This window comes from Crocodylus siamensis, chromosome 13 (genome assembly GCF_052110815.1).
Source record: "Crocodylus siamensis isolate JL-2025a chromosome 13, ASM5211081v1, whole genome shotgun sequence".
NCBI classification, from domain to species: Eukaryota; Metazoa; Chordata; order Crocodylia; family Crocodylidae; genus Crocodylus; species Crocodylus siamensis.
The window spans coordinates 5,216,796-5,237,701 of record NC_143407.1 but is presented as its reverse complement, the minus strand read 5'-3'; the positions used below and the strand labels follow the sequence as shown (position 1 = coordinate 5,237,701).

General features: G+C 50.0%; 1 protein-coding gene across 10 annotated transcripts in view; it reads left to right on the top strand.

The window, feature by feature from the left end:
- NFASC (neurofascin) overlaps nt 1–20,906 on the top strand; it is a 165,773-nt gene that overhangs the window by 57,863 nt on the left and 87,004 nt on the right. For all 10 annotated transcript variants that reach the window (XM_090026559.1, XM_090026565.1, XM_090026564.1 and 7 more), the window contains one exon: nt 18,396–18,580. In XM_090026559.1, coding sequence (XP_089882685.1) covers nt 18,487–18,580 — 94 coding nt within the window. In that variant the 5' untranslated portion in view covers nt 18,396–18,486. The remainder of the gene's footprint in view (nt 1–18,395; nt 18,581–20,906) is intronic.

Sequence of the window (20,906 nt, the reverse complement as noted above, 5' to 3'; positions counted from 1 at the left end):
CTGGGAGGCATGGGTTAACTCGCTGGATGTAAAAGGAAGGGCTTATCATTAAAGACCCTGATCCTCCTTTGAGCCTTTCCTGCCCCCCCCCTGCACATTTCTGGAGGCTTTCTGTGCTATCTGGCCGGAGGTTAATCAGAACTGCACATGTAGCAAGTCAGTTAAAACTGCCCCTCTATCTGCACCACCCTTTGCTCTGTTAGGTGAGATTTGGGTGGTGTTTTCTACCGTGCTGGATGCCATGTGAAATACCGTTGCCAAAGTGCTCCATGGCCGGTAACGAGGGGGATGAGGTTCCCATCCTGTTCAACAAGGCAGCCGAGTGACATGCCCGCAGCGAGGGTTGGGGCCGCAACGCCGGGCCTGGTCCCTGGTTCTGCGCAGCCAGCGGGCTCCAACACGCCGCCTCGCTGTGGCGTCTTTCGGATGGGCTCTGCCAAGGGTTCTCAGCTGCTCGCCTACTGACTCGTGCATGCCCTCTTTCGAGGGCCAGCTGGGGAGAGGAGGTGGACTGGCCTGCCAGCCAGGAGGAGGAAACTGGCTTTTCCAGAGCAATTGCTGTGCAAATGGTACAACAGTTGCTATTTATAGCTACCACTGTGTGTGATTAGTGGTTGCTAATCACAAGATGACAGATGCTGCTACCTCTGGGGAGGGGTGAGCGCGGGGAGCGTGCACTGAAACACTGCCAGTTTTTCCATTGGGGTCTCTCCCTTTTGCATCTGAGTCTCCTGCGTTGCCCTGAAGGTGCAGTCCAGGAGATACGAGGGCTTGTGCTATCGGCTCTGCGGCGTTGGGGGAATTTCTCTTCATCTATGTCTATGGCCAAGGGTGAGGAGGTAACAGTGCCAATTGCGGTGGTGCTCGAGGCTATTAAAAATTAGAGTAAGAGCCGTCAAGTTTATTCCAGGTAGAGTCCATCACACAATCAACTCTGCGTCATGATTTCGGGTTACCGTCAACCCAGATTCTGGCTTGGAAATGAGGACCAAGAGTTGAGAGGTTCATCTCCTGTCACCAGCCATCCCGCTGTGAAAGGTTCAGCAAACCTCGTGGGGGGCAGCATGATAATGGGACGGTCCCAGGTGTGTCGTTCCATCTGCTGCTGTCCTCCTGAGCATCTGTTTCTCATAAAATGTCCTCTTTTACAGTGATTCCCTGTTCTCCCTAAGCAAAATCATTGAACGCCTTCGAGAGCAAATTGGATGCTTATCTTGCTGGGGTCCTGCCCCTTGGGTAGGCGGCTGGACTCGATGATCTTCCGAGGTCCCTTCCAGCCCCAGTGTCTATGAAATCACCTCCCAGGTAGCCAATTAAGATGCAGTAGTGCCCAGTAGGTAGCAATATAAAGGAAAAACCTAAGACTTTGCTCATTTAATTTCAGTCGAACGCACATTCCCACTTGTCTTCAGTGCAAGATGCACTGGCATTTAGAGGAAGCTTGCAAAAGCTTGACTGTTTCCCCAAGCTCCTTTGCTTTCCATGAAGACTACGGCCTTCAAGTAATTCTTCTCCCCCTCTCCAATCCTGTTGATGAAAAGAGGAGGTGCCAACAACGAGCATGCGGGGAGAGCAGGCAGCAGAGTTTGGTTTGCCCATCAACAGAGCTGATTTGATGCGGTGGCCCTGTTGTCACCCACAATGGTCCCTGAAATCTGCTGTCATAAGGAGATTTCCCAGCTGGTGCAGCTCTGGCGTGCCGTGGGGCGCTCTGGGTCTCTCTAGCTGGCACTCCATCGGAGTAAGTCCGGATCGTCTTATTGCACAAGTTATGGCAGAGTTATGTTTTGTGGTGTTCGCCGGCTCTAAACAAGACCCGGTTGCCTTCTCATACTTGCACAACCACGCTGCTCGATACCACGTCTGCAAGTTGTGCCCGTTGCTTTGAGCATCAGGAAGCCAGAGTATTCAGCCCCTCCTGATTTCTTTCCAAATAGTAATAAATAGAGCGTATTTTCATTTGTGTGGCGATGTGAATGAAGGATGCACAGAAAGGCCTGGGCTGATAACGCCGACTGCGAAGTAAGATGGGTATTGTTATCAACCGAAATGCACGTCTCTCCACTGGAAACCTCTGCCGTAACCTTTTAAGGTGCAGCTGATTCATGCCGGCTTCCCACGTTTTGCCCTGCATTGCGTGGAGTGCATGCTGCCACTTCATGGAGTTTTTTTTAGGGATTCATTGGTGTTTTATGGTAGCACCATACTTCGTACCCATGACTTTTTATGCATATAGCCTGCCAGGCAGGAGCAACTGGCAATTCCCCCTCCTCCCACCACTGGATACAACTGCAGGCCACAAGGATGCTCCATGTGAGAGGGGAGGTCCAGTACACTGCACAGTGTAGGGAGGAACCAGTGGCTGTAAGAGATGGGATCTGCTTCTGTACCTTTTTTTCAGAGACAGTTTGCAAACGGAGTGGGAGAGACACTGGGGTTTCTTAAATAAAGACTGTATCCTGAATTTTTCTATGGGGCTTAAAACACTGGTGCCAGAGTTGCCTGCTTTATGCCTCGACCAAGGGTGTTACGAAGCTACCATTACTCATCGTGTGCGTCACAGCGAGCGCCGAGATTTGCGAGTAGGCTTGGCCAGAACGCAGGAAATCTGTTGCGTGACAAACTTCAAAGTTCCCAAGTTGTTCCCGTTCTGTATTGATACAAAAACAAATCCTCTGGCCACTTTTTGCAGGGAAAACATGAGCGCGGCCACCCACGTGCACCAGCTGCGAGCCTGGCGGCCCCGGTCCGAGTAATCTCTGCCCTCCCCTGCCCCTCCTGTCTGTGCGCAAACTAACTGGAGTCCCTATGATCCTCGGAAATCGTACAGCAAACAGCGACAGGATTGGGAGGAAGCTGGTGTCTTGGGTGCCAGCGTGCACAAACTCTTGGCAGATGCTGCCCCCCTCTCCAGGTCCATCGTAAGGCGACTTGAGCTGCTGTTTGTGAGGTTCTTTGGTCGGCTCGGCTCGGGGGTGTCAGAGGAGGGAGCGTTGTCATCCTTTGTCTAAATCTTCCGCGCCTGGAGCGCAAGGCACCTGGGACTCCCTGGATGGGGGTTTTCCCACGTTGAGTCAGCCCACCAAGTGCAACACGTCACCCCCTGCCTCGCATCTGCATGACCCCCGGCTTCCCAGAGCAGGGGCAGTAGCAAAGCTCCCGGCTGGAGTCGCTGATCACAGCTTACGGATGGGGATGAAACGTTTTTGGAAGAGCACGAACTGCGACCCCTGCCCCCAGAAGTCCCCTCGGTTCCCCTGACCCTGTGCTCCGTGTGTTCCCTGATTGACAGCTACAGCATATGGGTTACTGTAGGAGGCTTCGCACACAGGCGGAACAATGAAGCAGATGGACAGCCGGACGGGCGGGGGGACAATAGCTGCCAGTGGGGGGGGCAGGGCTGCTGCATGCAGAGGTTCACTCCTCCGGCCATTGATTGCAGCTCCCCAGCGTCGCAGATGGGATGATCCAGACCGCTCCAGGCCCTTCTGCAAAGCCTCCCTCAGTGGGGGAGCTGGGGCATGGAGAGGGACAGCAGGAGAGGGGGCAAGGAGGGAAGAGGAGATGAGAGAGCTGAGGTATGAAATTTTAATGAGGCAGTAATTGCCCCTTTCTCCCAGCAGGCCGGCGTGCCGGCGTGGCGTCTGGGGTGGGAGGACGCGGTGCCGAGAGCCCCGTCACACCGAGGTGCGGGGGGCCTGAGACGTTTCCCCGTCGGGGGACATTCGGTCTCCCCCACAAAGCAGCGCCTAGTGTTACCCACCCTGCCCCATCCACTCTTCCGTATTTATTCAGGATTTGAAAAGGGCCAGATACAACCCGCCCGGGTCAGCCTCGCAAACTGCCTTCGCCCATAAGACTCAGAGCGCGGGATGCTTTGACTCCCGGCTCGGAAGATGCCTGCACCCATTTGAGTGGATCTCTGCTGATTTACCTCCGCCCAGGATTGCACCTTCCTGTCCTGGGGTCCCACTTCCAGCAGCAGCATTACAGTCACCTGCCAGCCCTAGAGACCAGATCAGACTGGTTATGTCATATATCTATTTATTTTACCTTTCTTTGGAGGGGAGTCACTTGGGGTCTCTGGTTTGGGGCTCATCCCTGGTAATAAACAGTCTAAAACAAGACCGAGAGACCCTAGGCAATGAGTAGTTTCAGGCTGACCCACTGCAAATCTGACTTCTTCCCACTCAGCAGCTGTGGAAGCTGAACCCACTCTCAGAAGCAGACACAAAGCACCGTCTTCCCTGCGTGCAGAGAACAGGAGACGCCGCCTGCCCTGCTATCCTAGCTTGCTGCTCTCCCAAAAAGAGGGCACTCCTGGGGCTCCTTTGGCCTCCAGGATGGAAGTACAGAAAGCTCCTACCCCTTTCTCCCATGAAGTGGGCTGGGGAGTGCTATATGCTGGGCAGCAACACAACAAATGTTTTAATGGCTTCTTAAAAATGCTTTCAGGGATTTGTTCAGAAGAACTGGAGGTGGGGCATGCTTGCGCGTGCGATGATTATACGCGTGCATGGAAATGCGTGTTCATTTTCAGTTAAAGGATGTTGTTTCGCCATCTCGGTCCCTGCCCGTCAGTCGTTCCACGGAGGCCGTGCCCCACTGAAGTTAATGCAGCTGCAGAAGGGGCAGGTGCCCACCTGTACGCGTTTCTAGGACAGAGCTGTGCCGATCCGCGTGCATGCAGGTGCTGACATTTAATGCGCATGACAAAAGGCCTTGCCAGTGCCAGGAAAAAGCAGAAAGTAGATTTATGGCTTTCAAATCAGCAACCTGGAAACCCAGCAAATAGATAACCTGAGGAGGAAAGAGCCCAAGAGAAAACACAGATAAGGTAGCAAAAAAACAGAGCCCAGAAAGTGAACGTTTTTTGATTTTCATTGGGGAATAATGTGGAGGAAGAAAGAGGAAAAGAAAAAAAATGTTTTTCCCACAATACTTGGTTTTCACTGCAAGAAGCAAATGGTGCTTTACTCTCATTGAAAACGATGCCAGAGCCCCTGAAGAAGCATCACTCTGTGATGTTCAATTGCTTTTAATTTGGAGAACACAATCCATAATGTGAAATGGTGAGTGTCGTTGTGGGATCATTAGTAGCTGGAGTTTTACTGTTCCTCATGCAACCATAAATAAGGATAAATACCTAATTGCTACAAAAATTGTCCTGGTGGATCTGATGAGCAGATTAAAAATAATGCCCCACCACGTGGTTATTTGCTCTTCTTTTTTTCCCCCCCTTTTCCTTTCTTTTATTTTCCATTTGTGCTCCTTTTACTTCCAAATCCCAGGATAAATCATGTAAGATGCTCAGTGCTCTTTGCTCCAGTTGAGACCTTGGAGCGACTGGCGTTGGGCAATGAGGAAGGAAGTGGTTTTAAGTGGTTTTAATGACAGTGCATGAAGGCCTGATTTCAACTTTTCTCTGAGCCTAATCTGCATACAAAACGAACTGTTCCAAACAGGAGATTTTAGCACACCTTCAACTCACCTGTGAAATCTGAACTTTCGCTTCTACCCAGGAGAACTTTTACAGTCTTTTCACCAATGCCTGAAGAAGGGTGTTTGTGCCCAAAGGCTTGCACTTAAAGAATTTTTCTTGCAAAAATCTAGTTGGTCTAATAAAAGATATCACCTCCACCACAAGTTCTGATTCCTTTGGATTTCAACAAAGCATTTAAGCACTTGCTGAACTTCAGAAATACACGAGCAGCCCTGTTGGTGCTCGAGTACTTCAATTTAAGCATACGTTTAAATGTTTGGGGCCCAATTCTGTTCTCACTGAAGTATATGGCAAGTGGGGGTGAGTGACTCAAGATAAAGCCCTCGCAGAATCGGACTGAGCGCTAGTCAGGTGCTTGAACTTGTATGCATGATCCGTTCACGCTTGGGCCAGACTTGCACTATATGCTAGCTTGGGCACCAAAAGCAACCTGTTCATGGTAGCACGGAGCTCTGTGCTAGCTAATTTACCCTGCTTCATTTACAGCTCGCTTGTGCATTTGTGCTGTGCTGCAGCATACAGTGTAGGCATACCCCTGAGCTGCATGTTCATAGCAGGGTGGGAAAACTTCTTGCACCATTTTTTTTTCCCAGTGTATTTCAGCCACCAAATGCGTGCCAGCTTTGAAAGGCTGCTAGGTGCTGGGAGACTGGGGTCTAAACAGCTTGGCCTGGGACAAAATAACCTGTTCGTTTAGCACGTGGTTCACGTTCTGTTAATGATCAGAGCATATCCTCAGCCTCTCATCTGGCCCTGCAGCTCTTGCGGCTGGCAGGGAGGGCCAATGGTAGTGAAACGCTCCCCTCCCATCTCTGCTGTCTGCATGAATAGAAGCCAGCGAGGAAACCTGCTCTCATGCAGAGCAGATGGAAGCAATGCGGCGAGAGAAGGGGTGCAAGGTTTCATTAGCTCAGCTATGCTCAGAGAGTGGGAAGCAGAGATTCCCGTCGTCCTGACCAAAGGCAAAGTGTCCAGCATGTCTCTTTGGAGAAGTACGAAGTCAAAAGCTCTGTTCTTATCGTCATCCTTCTAGCTTTGTCACACTGGGTAAGTGGACAGGTGTCTCTGAAATGAGTGTCCTTGAATAACCTGCAGAGAAAAGGGAAGTGCATGACTCTTTAATCAAATATCCTAATATATCATGACTTTCTTGGGGTGAACACATACGCAGCACTAGGGCAAAGTGGGGGTGAATCTTCAAGTTCAGAAATTGCCTAGGTTGATTTCTTCTTCGATAGACTCGTGTGGTTTGGAGTTGTACTGCTGACATGTAGCTATTGTCTTTTGTGAAAGATGAAAATCAAGCCGCGGAAACCTTCAGAAGAGACGTGTATGCCAAAACGGAGGACACGAAGCCAGGAGCTTGCAGTGTGGCTCTCAGCTCACATGTCATCTCATTAACAGACATATGCATTTTAATAGGCAAGGAACTTTTACCCGGGCTTATCTGGGCAAAGACTGTCCCTGCACCACGCACATGTTGAGAGGTTAACCAGGTTTAGGCCCTGTGGTGCTAGGCGCTGTATGCACACCTAATTCTGGGCAACCTCTTCCGCAAAGACTTTGTATTGGCCTTAAACAATGCTAAGTAATATTGAGGAGGGGTGTAGGGGGAGGGGTGGAGAGGGAGTCACTTGAATATAAGCACAGAACAAGAAGCAAACTGAGTCCTAAAGCCACGCACCCAAATTGGAGGTTGTGCCTGGTATTCTCGGTAATTTCTCAGTTTGCTTCAGCGTGTGGTTGCCCATCAGCAAAATTGTATTTATTCCCTTGTGGAGCTACTTGAAGAGCACGTGTCAGAAAAGAGATGCTGGCTGCCGAACACGGCTGTTTATGGCTGGCATTTAAACCTGTGCATTTTGCCTTTCTGTAGAGCTTTAATTTTTGCTAACTTTTGTAAACCGAGCTCCACCAGAACGTGGCTTCTCATTGTTTCTGTAATGCCTAGGACGCCAAGTGGCAAATGCATTTGGAAAGAATTAATATGGGGCTAAATATAACTGTGTTGCTGCTTGCAGTTTTATGCAGGGACCTGCACTCCATAGTTGTCAGAAAAGGCATAGTAGGTTATATTTTTAGCCTGGTAAAGCCCAGTCTGCCTGCTTACAATCACAGGTTTTTTGTTTCCCTCTCCTGCAAACTGAGTCCTTGTCGCAGCTTCTGACTTCCCTGCCCTGATCTGCACCTGCACTCAGCTGATTAGAAGAGCAGCGTCTGCATACTGGTGCTGTGGGTACCGTTATAAGAAGGACCGAGTGCTGATAATGCACTTGGAAACGCATCCCCAACTTCCGGGAATCTTTTCTCACTGGAAGTCTTAGAAATCACCTTGACCGAGAATTGAGATGCCCTGTCCACGCACTAGATACTTGCCTGGACTTCAGGCAAGTGCACTGCCTTCTTGCTGCTTTCGTTGCTTTGAATCTCACCTGGGTTCTGGTGGGCCAAGCTGTGGCAGGGCGGCGTAAGCGGCACGACCTTGCACAAGCCCTAGTGACCCCGGCTTTTATGTATAACTGGGAAAGAAAAGGTGGCAAAACTCAGATTCTTCGGAAGCGATTAGCAGTCGGCGCTCTCGAGTTTCAGCCCTGACAACAGCTCCGAGTCAGCGTGTCCTTGAGAAATCACTTCCCCTCTCCTTGCCTCTGTTTCCCCAGCTAGAAAATGGGTTTTATAGAGAACCTTTGAGGTTCAGAAATCGCTTTGCAATGCAAAGACAACACGCCGGTGCGGACCAGTAGCTTTCGGGAGATGTGAGCATTTGCATGGAGAAAGTGCCTATGGATGCGGGCAGAATTATTTCCCCACCCTCGCAGCGGGGTGGAAACCAGCAGTGGTACCCTACAGCGCCCTGTCAACTTCTCCTGTGATGCAAGACGCACCGTGGATGGCAGGAAGCTCCCTCCAGTAAAGCCTCCTTGTTCTCCCCGCAGAGTTTTCCTGGCTGCTGCAGAAATGTGGCTAATCTTGCTGCGGTCAGTGTGAGCCCAGCTTCAACCCCTTGTTCCCCCTGGCGCAGTCAGCTGGAATGTGCACCTGCCTGGGTAAAATGCTAATAGTCCCATCGTTCGGGCTCCTGCAGCACAGACCTTAATCGCCCCCCTCACGTGTGCCGCAGCCTTCCCAATGCATCCCTCCCTTTGGGGCTTGCTTTAGTCTGATCTTTCACTGCCACCTTTCTGTTCTGCAGATGTTGTTGGGGTCTAAATGGAGGTGGGCTCAAGCTGCAAGGCTGAGCTTGGCATCCAGATTGCAGACGGCCACAAGTTTCAAGCACGGTTTGGCATGGAGCATTTGGGGAGGGGCCACCTCTAATTGGAAAGGGATCCTGGGAGGTTCAGAATAAGTCAGTAGGGAGTGCCTGGTTTCTTGAATACTTGAGTTCGTACCTTCGGAAAAGGGAAAGGGGTTTTAAACCGTAAGCGAGGGCATTCCTATTCTGTGGCCACGCGCTAGCCGTGTGCTCCTCGGTTGCAGAGCGCAGTGCCAGGGCAGCCATAACTAGTTATGGGTCCAGATGCTCCAGAGGTGTAAGGTCAAGTCTCACTCCAGGCTTGTGTCAGAGGCTGCCCCTGGTTGACCCAGCTATGAGTAAGTACCTGGTTATTCAGGATGAGCAGAGAAATGCACTCAGACACGATACCCTCCCACATGTCTCCCTTGGGGGACACTGGCTTCAGGGACAGATGTGCCTTAACCGTACAAGCCCACTGGGCCTGTAGGCTCAGGTGGACCTTTGATCTTTTGGATGCCCCTCAATCACTCTTGCATTTGGCTTTAGGTCAGATAATGAGCATAAAAGTCTTGTTCTAATTAAATTCTCTGCCAGACTCTTACTCACAGGCACCGTGCTGCAGTACTTGAATTGCAGGATATGTTATTTTTGTAGGGATTTTTTTCTACATTCACCAAAAAAACCACACTTACCAGAACCTACATTTTTAATTAAAGGACATTTTGATCAAATTTGACCAAATTTAAATTTAAAAATAAGTAAACAATAACCTTTTAAACTACCCTTTGGAAACAAAGTACTGTAGTAGCCATGACACAGGGAAATCAGGAATGACCACAGAGACGGTCCCTTTGCATTCTGATGTTGATTACCAAAAATAATCCGTAAAGAAAAAGTTCGCTGTGGGGGAGAGAGGAAACGGACCCTGTTTGTAATGGCTGGATGTTTAATCATGCATAGAGATGAGGCTGAATTCGCACCCTGGTGCACTGCATAATGCAGCACTGATTACCAGCAAGCAAATCTTAAAGCCAGGATGTATCTGCAGCGGTTGGCATACAGCACCACGAATGAAGCAAAGTTCCCATCCACGGCTGTCCGCATCAGCACCAGGAATGCATTTTCCCTCGTGCTTTCGCTGGCTCTTTGCAGTTGCTTTTCTGCCTCTCACACCCTTCTTTCTTTTGGCAATCTGAAGGTGGTTACTTATTGGGGGACGGGGGGAAAAGGATGCTCCTTGTGCAATGAAGGATGCGACTGCTGAGAAACGGGGGCAAAAGCCTGGATAAACGGGGACTTCAGGGAGGCCCCAGTGAGGAGGGAGAGGTGGTGGTGGTGGGACATGGCCCCGTTGAGGTGCAAAAATGGAACATAACCTGGGAAACCCCGGCACCGCGGGTACATTTAGCCAGGAGCACACAAGATGTTGCAACTTATGACGCTAAACGCTGATGTTTGTTGGGCATGCGTGTTCAGAACGAAAAGCTGTGAGCTGTACTGAGACCCGAGCATTTGAAGTTGGCAGACAGAGGTGAAGGAGTCGTTTGTAAGCCCATGTACAAGTAAAATGCTCTTTGATTTCCCTGGGGAAAAGATCAGGCTCTGGGGAAAGGAACCTCCATAATCACTCAGATTGCACCGAGTAGTCATGGGCCTTTAAATGTTCGGAAAGAGCATCTCTTCATTTGAAAGAAGTTGTGGAGTGAGGGACATGACAGATTGCGGGATTTGGGACTGCACTCTCCAATCTGGACTGAACAGCTTGCAGGAATTAACGCCGCCACGTATCCCACTTTGTGGGGAGGAGAATACAGCACCAGGCATTGAGATGCACTTTTGAACTTGGGGAAAAGTATTTGAGGAAATGCAGATAAATGGTACCATCTCCCTGCTGTTAGTTTTCCATAGTTGGGCCATGCTGCCCGCATAACGATATGGATGGTGCTGGCACGCGGAGTTCAAATTCAAGGCTGAATCTGGACTGGGTAGGTCGAATCCCCATTTGATGACATCAGGATCTTGCAGGCTCATTTTGCGAGATTTTTTGTAGTCCATGTCGCTGGAAATGTCACAGGAACAACTGGCTTAAGCCAAAATGTCACAACCAGAGTGTAGGTTTTCAGGCAGAATCTGGTCTGGAGCCAGCCCCCACAAAGACACTGCAGAGTCGGAAAGCCATGGACCATTTGCAGGGTTTGGTATAAGGTACTGGGCCTGCAGAAAATGTGAGGCCAGCCCAGTGTGGAAAGGGAGACCTGGATTTCTATCCTAGGATGCTGCAGTGGTGCACGCTGGCTGAATTCTGTGGGCTCGGGCTCCAAATTGGTCTCTGGTCTAGCTAGTTTACAGATCATTTGAGAAACCAGGGGTGGTGTCATGGTCATGAGACCAACCAACACAGCCAGGCCACGGAAAGTAGGGTTTTGGTCTGTGGACTCGGCAGCTCTTTTGTTGGGGACCATCTCAACGCTCTCACGCCGTATGATGTTGCCTCATAAAACATTGCAACCTTAATCGTTTCGCCTAGTGACCCCGTGGCATTGAACTGCGATGCAGTGGGCGGCTGCTTTGGGCCCTTCATGGTGCAGTGGCTGAAGTTTAAAGCCTGAATGCAAGGAGGGAGCCCTCACGCTTCGTTGCTTGCATAGTGGCAACCTGGGTGCCAAAGACTCATTCTCAGTTTTCCAACGTGCCAGGAAGTCTTTTGTTGAAAGCTGCAACCCACAGACCGCTTGAGTCAGTCTCATTGAAACAGGCTGAACCGTCAGGCGAGTGACGTGGCCGTTAATAACCCCAGGTGTGCGCGCGTGCACGTGTGCGTACACACAGGCACCCCAGAGCAGCTCCGTTCCTTCGCATTAGCGCAGCTCTCCCCACGCAGTACGAGGAAAGGTCGTGACAGTGTGGGCTGTGTTCTCGGCTGGCATACAGCCGTGGGCTCGCAGCACAGCGTGTCCTGAACAGCCCACCCACGCACGCAAGCACGGCAGCAGATGCATGGTGAGTCACACCCACCGACATCAGATAACAAGGCCCTGAAGGCTCCCAGCTTTCATTTGGGTTGCCCGAATGAGGGGCTGGTTTTAGTGGGCTTCTGTTGTTTGCTGTTGTTCCTGAAAGCGGTAAATTAATAGCTCTGGCTCCAGCCCAGCCAGGGATGTGGAGTCTCATTCCAGTCAGTCCCTCTCATGCCTTCAAGCCAGCCGGGCAGTAACTCTTGCACCCCACTCATTACGGGGAACAGCCCTTTGTTTCCAAGTCTCTGTAGGACTCTGCCCCTGCAGCAGTCAAGGAAAGCCATATATTTTTCTTCTCCCATGAGACCCAATCCACTACGCTACTAATGCATCTTGAAGCTGAACTGCGGAGCCACCAGCAGACCAGTCCTGGGCTTCTCCCTAGCATCCGATGACGTGCACAGTGAATTGTCCTCATGGGCTAAACACCATGCATTAGGCTCTCCCTCCCTCCCATTCCTTCTTTCCAGAATGCTACAAACAACCACAATTAAGTAGAGAGCTACTAGATAACAGGAATACATGTTTCTAAAGACCCTATATAATATTTACACATGTGTTCACACTTGAATACTCTTTAGGCCATAGGAAGACATAATGTACCATTTTTAAAAGGAGAAGCAGGGCTTAATATTTGGGCGCTCCATTTAAGCCAGTCTAGCAGTGGCCAGACAAGGTCATAACGTTGGATCAGAGTGATCCATCCCTCAGGTTTTCCGGGACAGAAGGGTTTCATTATACAACCATTTGTGTCAGACACCATACTGGCGTGCGTTACTCGGGTGATCTCTCAAATTTAGCAAACGTGTTGACTTAACAGATGGTTGGCTCGGAGTAAGGAGTGCTGAGGTGCTGCAGAAGTGCAGATAATGCAGCGCGGCTGCCTAAAGGGGGCTTGAGCTGTTACTCCTGTTACGGGTTGGGAGGTACTGCCTTCAGCTCCATTTTGGAGACGATTGTATTGGCAACAGGCACGGCGACGATCCCAGTATCCCAGCCAGGGCTTCTCAGGAGGTCATAGTATACCTCCAAAAGTGTTCCCCTGCACTATCAATCGGGAAACATTACTTGCTTTCCAGCCTAGAAGTATGTGTAGTGTTGCTGTCCGCTCTGAAATAGCTGTCCTTGTACAGGGGGATTTTTCGTGCGTAATGAGAGTTTCTAAAGCAGTTTGAGACAAAAAGGGGGAGTATTGATATACGAGCATAATTCATGCAAAATAAATCTAAGTGTTGCCAAATGCTTGCATGTATTTTTGGTTGATAAGAGAAAAATATGTAAAAGGCAGGAGCGGGGCATGGACTCGAACTTCCTGCTGACTGATGCTGTGCTGAAATGGATGTGATCGCCGGCCTGCGCAGCTGAATATAACACAGGCCACAGGTCGAAATCATTTCTTCGGGTATAAAAAAAAGGCCGAGGAAGCCATTTGTATCGCTCTATCCAGACGGCTTTGGAAGACTTGTACTGCTTTAGTTAAGACCTTGTCTCGCAATTACGCTGCCCTGTCACCATTTCTGTTGCAGCAGCTGAGCTGGAAAATCCTTTGAATCAGCAAAAAAAGCTGAAAGCTAAAATCCCCCCAAAAGCCAACCCTAAAACACCCAAACCTTTTCGCAATCAGGCAGAATTGGGACGTGGAAGGGGACTCGCCGAGGCGTGCAAAACTTCTCTCAAAGAGCACGGAGCACAGCTCATGAATGGAGCGGAGCGGAGGCGGGGGCGCGCAGTGCTGCCAGCCTCACGGCTTGGAGATCTGTGAATAAAGCCTGCATAAAACACAGGACTGCCTTAACGCTCACGGGCTCTGTCACTAAGGGGAAAGTCCCAGCTACCTTCATGTCTGGTTTGCGGTTTTTTGAGACTTTAGTGTTCCCTTGTTCCTTTTGCACTCATGGGAGCTAAATATCTTCCTCTCTCGCAAAATTTACAGCAGAAATCCTCATATTATTGCAGGATCTCAGGCAGTGGGGTTCCCAGAAAGCCTCCAAGTATCAAGGAGGCTTCCTAAAAAATTGAAGTTGGCTGTAGTTTGGGAAGAGGAATGAACGGGAGAGGGGTGCAGGGCTCTTGGGCTTGCCTCAGGGTCACGAGTCCAGATTTGGTAACAACTGCACTGCACATTCAGGCACTAGTCCCTCAAATGGATCTCCTTGTATGACCTTTGGTGTTTATGGGGAGCCCTTGGACGTCAGTGGGGAGCTGCACGGCTGCAGTTTTCAAGCGCAAGTGGGGGCATTTTTCAGGTTCATGAAGCCCCGCATGCATCTGCCACATGAACAGGCTAACACATCCACAGGGAGAGACGGGAGAGCTTGTCTGGAGATGGGAATATGTGGCTAGGTCTTCTTGCTGGCTGGTGCCTTGTTATCAGTGGACTTCCACCACGGATGATTTGGGCCCACCGGGTTTTAAACAGCACTTTTATTGATGAAAATTGCCATTTTTGGAAAAGTGAAGCATTTTTCTTTCTGGCTAGGATGTTCAGAGGCACAAGCAAAAACACGTTCAGCTTTGACTCAGTCTCAAGAAGCATCCCTCCCCTCTCCCCCTTAGGTGCCTTGAAACATCCCAGCCTAAGTGCTCAGTCTGCTGCGAGATGACATCCCGGAGCTACTTGGACTTCCCCCGTGGTTTCTCTGCTTAATGAGCAGTTTGGCTCGGGACATGATCACTTGGTTAATGGGGGCCCATAAAGTACCTCTGCATCTGCTCTCAGGGCGTAATTCAAGTCTGTGTGCAAGCAGCAAAGGCTGTACACCCAGAGTCCATGTGGAAGGGTTACTGCACATTGGATTTGGCTGGCTTTGCTCGTTTATGGTGGATAAAGTGGCCCAGAAAGGTGTGTGCAGAAGGGGGGAATTAGTTACTGTTTTTAAGTGCTGTCACCTCCTCTCTTTTCTTTCCCAGAGCCCCGCCAAGGGGGCCTCAGCAGCTCTGTCCTGATGAGCTGCGTAGCCAAGGCTAACACGTTGGAGGATGCATCGAACCTCATGCTTAAAATCTTCAACCAACCTCTGGCTATTAGGGATTCAGTGGGGACCTGATGTGGGCAGACAGACCATCCCACAGCTGCCCAACGTGAGGTTTCTTGCACCCGTTTTAGAGCCGTTTGGCACTGGCCGCTGTTGAACACAGGCTGCGAGGCTGGGTGGACCACAGATAGGATCTGGTGTGGCACCTCCTCTGCTCCCAACACCTCGCAGCAGTGTGGTGAGACGAATTTTGCAGGTGGCTGTTGGAGTCCCATTAATGCCCGACAGCTGGAAGCTTTCATCTGAGCGCGCTGGGATCGGCCTCTGGTATTGCCAGAGCGACGTAGGAGGCTCTGGCAACGTGACGGGGAAGGAGGGACCCTGCGTAGTTTCTCCCATTGTTTGCCAGTGTATTTGTACAGATGGGTTTTTGCTCATGCAAACAGCTAATCACCGTAATCACGTAGCTCTTACTACAGGTGTCTGTTCCTCGCAGATTGACGAGTCATAATATCATAGGACTGTAGAAATTGGAGGAGGAGAGACCCATTAGGTCATCATCAGTCCCATCCTGCCCAGCTGGCTTGCTCCCCGTGGTGTATTCTCCAGGGCCATCCAATTTAGCTTTCAATATCCACAGCGAGGGAGCCTCCCACCGCGTCTCTGGGGAGAGCAGTCTGTGGCTTAACCCCAGGCAATGTTCCCTAGCTTGTATTTTTTTCCATCTCTCCTGACTGACTGTTTTTTGCAATGGGCAGAGGGGGGGAAGCTCTCGTCTTAGCAGCATCCCAGGCTGCAGCAGCTTATTTATATTTCATGAATCTGGGCTTCCCTTGCTTGCCAAACGGCCCCTCTGCACTGTTCTCCTGTCTGGTGTCACACAGCCACGGTAAAACCCTGCGCAGAGGAGAGGAAGTAGCAGCCAGGAGCCAAGCTGGGGATTTTCCACTCTTCACTGCCCTGCCTTCGTTTGCTCTGAGCCGAGCGCGAGCCGTCCACATGTTTGTCACCGAGGCCCGATATTATAATGCCTCTACAGACAGCATCGTAACTCAGATATGACACGCCCGCCGCGATACAGAAAGCCCTTTTAAAGGGATTTGCTTGGTGTAAGCAGCGTAGTTTATCCTCCTTTGCATTGTCCCTTTAATCTGCTTTTAGTCTTCGAGATATCATGGAAGGGGAGGGGGGAGGTGGCGTTCAAAAGGTTGCAAAAGTTTTTTTAAAACAAGCCTGGCCCCACGTGCTAGAAGACACTGGTCAGACCTTTCCGGGTGCTGCGGGGGTGTTACAGCTTGGCAGAAGTCACTCTAAGCTGAAGCAGCTTTTCAGTCTGGTCCATTGGGAAGATCTTGGAAATGCTAATAGCCCCCACCATGCAAGACGTCTGTGTGCAAGTCCCTCTTCGGCACTAATTTGCATCATCCGTGTGTGTGACATCCTCCTGGGCGTCACAGAAGCCCTTCAGATATGATGCGAGTGGTATTTAGGCCCTTGTCAGCCTCTGCCCGGGGGTGATTCCCCACGTGGTCCTGTTCTTTCCCCCTGCACATCTGGAGTGCGTAGCGGGGAGTGGGATTGGCCTTGTTAGTGAGAATTTATCCTGGAGCAAAACTTGCCCGAGTGTCGTAAGAGGCCACGTGGCCGGGTGCTTGGAACAAATGAGCAGGGGCCAGAAGGCTCTGTGTTAAGCCGCTGTCTCGCTACATGACCCCTGGCATGTCTCCTGACCTTTAGCGCTTCAGCCAGCCCAGCTGGAAAATCAAGTAAAAGGCAGAAAGCTGCGTAACAAAGAGAGCGTGCGGCAGAGCGAAGCTTTCCTGGCTCCAAACGTGTCTCTTGTTTAGTAATGCACGGTATTTGTGTTGACAGGACATAATGATACCACACCAATGGTTGCAGCCAGTCAAGGATGCCCTAGTACCTGGCAGGGGATTTCCTTAGGGATTGGATCTATTTCCTGCACTGTTGTCTTCAGCTAATTTCAGCCGTGCTTTTGAATTCACAAATGAAGGCGGCCCTTTTGGCAGCAGGGCTGGTGGGAGTAGGTTGGTCCGGGTTTTTGGATGTTTTAGATGCAAGTAGATCTTAATAAATATAAAAAATTCCTTCTCAGTTTCCTTCCAGAGATCATTCATGTTGCCTTTTTCTTGATTGGTTAATTCTGCATAACTTAATTAGCCGGTAGGCAGCGTGTGATGTTCCCATTCTCCTCCCAGAATGAATGTCAGATTTCTCGGTATAACTCATGATCAAAATTAAATTAGGCTGGATGTCCATGAGCAGAACAAACAGTGCACCAGTGAACAAGGCACACTTCAGTTTGGCATCTAATTAATTGGAGTTCGTAAGACGTCTTTGTCACTGTTTACCTACCTTTAGCCCTTGGAGAACAAAGTCTCGTTCAGTCGCTACAATCAGCAAGATTTTCTCGAATTGTTTGGAAATCTGTCACTAGACTTTGGTGAATCGTCTTGGCTATAAGATATTGTTGTTGATCAACATGGGATTCCCTCCCCTGCTTCTCTGGGCTGTTTTTCTTACGAGTTTGGCACACTTTGACTGTAAGGAAAATAATGGGAGCTGCTGGCTGCGGAGCAATCCTCACTTCTGTTCCCAGCATTAGGGCTCTAGGGCCTGGCACTAGGTCTACACGGACCCGATTTGCAGAACCAGAATCGCATTTTGGTTTCAGGTGCACCTTAAACCGAATAGCCTGGCTTGGGCTGTACTGGTCCAGATTTGTCCCAGTGTAAAGGAGAGGAGAATTTGGATATGGGCACACATTTAAAAAGGGAGGGTGGGAAGAATCCAGCCCTTTTAAATATTGTTCCTATTAGTAGCCCAGGATAGAAGTGCAACAGCGCGGAGGTTGCAGATGAAAAGGAAGTTCTCCTGCAAGAGGGAATGCGCAAAGATGAGCTGCGGCTGGATAAGTCCTTACACTGGTTCCCCGACGCTGCGTTATCCTGAGCGGGGCACTGTGATAGGATGGGCTGAGCGCAGGCCTGGACTTGGGAACATGCTCTGTTGCTTTTCTCTTCCTCTGTCTGTCTGCTTCCCTCAGCTGTAAAGCAGGGGGCTGGACCCGATGATCTTCCGAGGGCCCTTCCAGCCCACGAATCTAGGCTAACCTAGGTCCCAGGTGGGGTGGGGGAGACACGTCGTGAAGATTGAATAGTGATTATTTGAGCAAAGCACTTGGAATATGTTTCTCTCCTAAGTGTCGCTATGTGTCACAAAAGGACCAGACTCCATTCAGTTCAGATTCGTGAAGACTGACTAGAGCACTTGAATCTCTCTCTCTCTCTCATATATAGATATATATATATAATCTATCTATATCTCTATATATCTATCTATATCGCTATATCTCTCTCTGTCTCTCACACACACACACACACACACACACACACACACACACACACACACACACACACACACACACACACACACACAGAGTGAGCTCTTTAGGGCAACACCTGCAGCATAGGACCCTAGTTTGTCACCAGACACTACTTCAGTCAAATTACAGTCAGAAAAACCGCCTCTCTTCTCGTCAACCGCCGCCCCCCCCCGCCCAACATAAATGTAGAAAATGGGGAGTGCGGTGAATTTACAAGCAGCTCCTTAATCTGTAGCTTTTGTTTTTTATTTTGCAGTTGGAAAGCCAAGGAATTCAGCTACACAAGCAAGAGGCCAGCCTGCTTTCCTAGAGGGAAGAGGCTGCATTGCACTGTCCAGCCCTTCAAAATGGTAAGGCAAAGGTACCTCCTCACCTGCACAGGAGTTGTCCTTGCTGTCTGCCTGCATCACATCATCAGCGCCATCGAGGTCCCTCTGGATCGTAAGTTCATATATTTTCAGCTTTCTTTAAAAAAAGAAAAAAGGAGATTTGCATTTAACTTGCCAGAAAGCTGCAGGGTTTGATGTTAGAGCAAAGGGCAGAGAAGCCAGAAAGACCCAGGCTGAGGTCCTGTGACCTTGAGCAAGTCACTTGAGCTGTGAGAGTCAGGAAAATCAAGTAAAAAGCAGAAACTGCTGTGAAAGCCAGATGCTGCGTCTGAGCTAAACCTTTTCCGCAGCAAAGAAACCCAGTCTTGATGGATCTTTAGCCTGATCCGTCATGTCAAGTGCAGCCGCACAGGAGTCTTGGCATTTTCCTGGAACGCGTCACGTGAGAACTTGGATATCTTTTTGCGGCCTGGAAAGTCATCTCAAGGAGTCCCTAGACTGTCACGGTTGCTAAATGGTTTGGAGCGCGAAGCTATTGAAGCCCCTGTTTCATGGTGGTGCTACCTTGAGCTTATAGAAACACGGCTTGCCTATGGATAAGGAAGGGAGTAGCCCTCTCCCTCTGGCTAGGCTCCTGCAGAGGTATGCAGGGTAGCAGCTAATAAATTGTGATTACGCTTCTGAGACGTGCTTGGCCTCGACTGTGGCATGCAGCGGCCTCTCCCACGTTGACCATCCAGCCTCTGTGAAGTGCCATTCTGCAGGACGACCGCCTCTCGGCGCCAGCAGCAACACAGGCGTGCCCAGCCCAATATTACTGGCTGCTTGAAGGCATTGCTGCCCCACAGGTTGCTCCTGTGTTGCGGCCCCCGACAGCAGGCATGCCCCTGACAATTAAGAGATGCTGAAGATGTGCGATACGAGTGATTGCCATGGATACCATGTCCAGGGTGCTCCTTGGCGGAGCAGAGAATCTCATTAGTAGCTTTCTCAGGCAGACACCGTCATCAAGGAGCCGACGGGCCTGGTCCCAGAGGGGAAGAGGAAAGTGGGTTATCAGGAAGGTTGCATGTAGAGCTCTGCCATTTCTATCCCCCTCCATCAGGCCTTTTTGGGTTAATTACTAGACAAGGCTTATATTTTATTCAGGAGGCCGGGAGGTGGCGTGCAGAACGCAGGGTAATAACGCTTCTGCTGAATAATCTTTTTTGTCTTACCAGTGCTTTGAAAGCATGTTGGCTTCTTTGATCCTTCGGATGGGGAGCGTGGCCGATGGTTAAAGCATAGCACTGGGGATCAGTGCTTGCACGCTGCGCCACTTGGGCCACTGATGTTGTCTCTTTGGGCCTCAGTTTCCTCCTGTAGTAGTGAATCTGAGTATTATATTCTGTTTCTGTCATTTTTTTGTGTTTTATTGTAAGCCACCCTGAGCCTTCTTGGGCAAAGAGCAACATATACCTCTAAGAATTAAATATTAACCACCCCCACTTCCTCGCAGAAGTCGTCCTGACTGTAAAGTGCTTGGCCATCATTGTAAAACTGGTATTGGTAAGGCCCGATTGCAGGCTCAAGTCGCGTGGCACTTCCTGCTGAGATCTGAGCCTTTACATTACAATACCGCTCTAGTTTCAGCCACGCTAGACACGAGTGACATGAGTGACGGGCTCTGTTTCTTCTGTGTTAAATGGCAAATGGAAGGGAAATGAAAAGCTAAGGCCAGAGATGTGAGGGAGGCTTTCGGATGAGGTTTGAGAGAGACAGGAGCCACAGGGTAGACCTCTCCCACACCAATACGTGTGCAAAGAGACACCAAAGCTAGACTGTGGGGTGCTGATTCGGCAGGGTGCTGACACTGATTTGTAGAGCGTTACTGTGAAACGGAGGAGACTCCGTCCCAAGTCCCTGCTCTGCCGGCCTCAGAGGCATTTGGGCCGAAGGAGCATTTAGCTGCCGGTGTTGTTTTAGCATTTGCACACGTACCGAGGAAGGGTTTTATTTTGTGCACGCAGTTTGGTCGTGTCAAGAACTGTAAAGCCCTTTCAGAAATGTCAGCTTTCTGCAATGGAAGTAGGGGCAGTGCAGGCAAACAAAACCTAATTGATTTTAAAAAGAGCTTCCTGCTGCTGTTCCTTGTGCTTTGAATGGAGGAAGGAGTCATTTTTGCCTAGTCAAGTGTAATGTGACCGTAGAAAAGTAAAGAGAAACACTTACAGCTTGTGCTGTTCTTGGAACAATATTAATGGTTGCAGTGCCCTTTCCTAATAGCTTTCTACCTCTGTCCCACCTTCTATGCAAGGCGCTTGCAACGCCTTGTTAATACCCCCACGGCGTGCTGTGGGAGGTAGGGAAGTAACATTGTCCCTTGGCTTTAGATGGAAAAATTGCAGTGGTTTTAGGCGCAGCTCTTTAGCATTACCATTATTTTTTGGTTTGTCCGT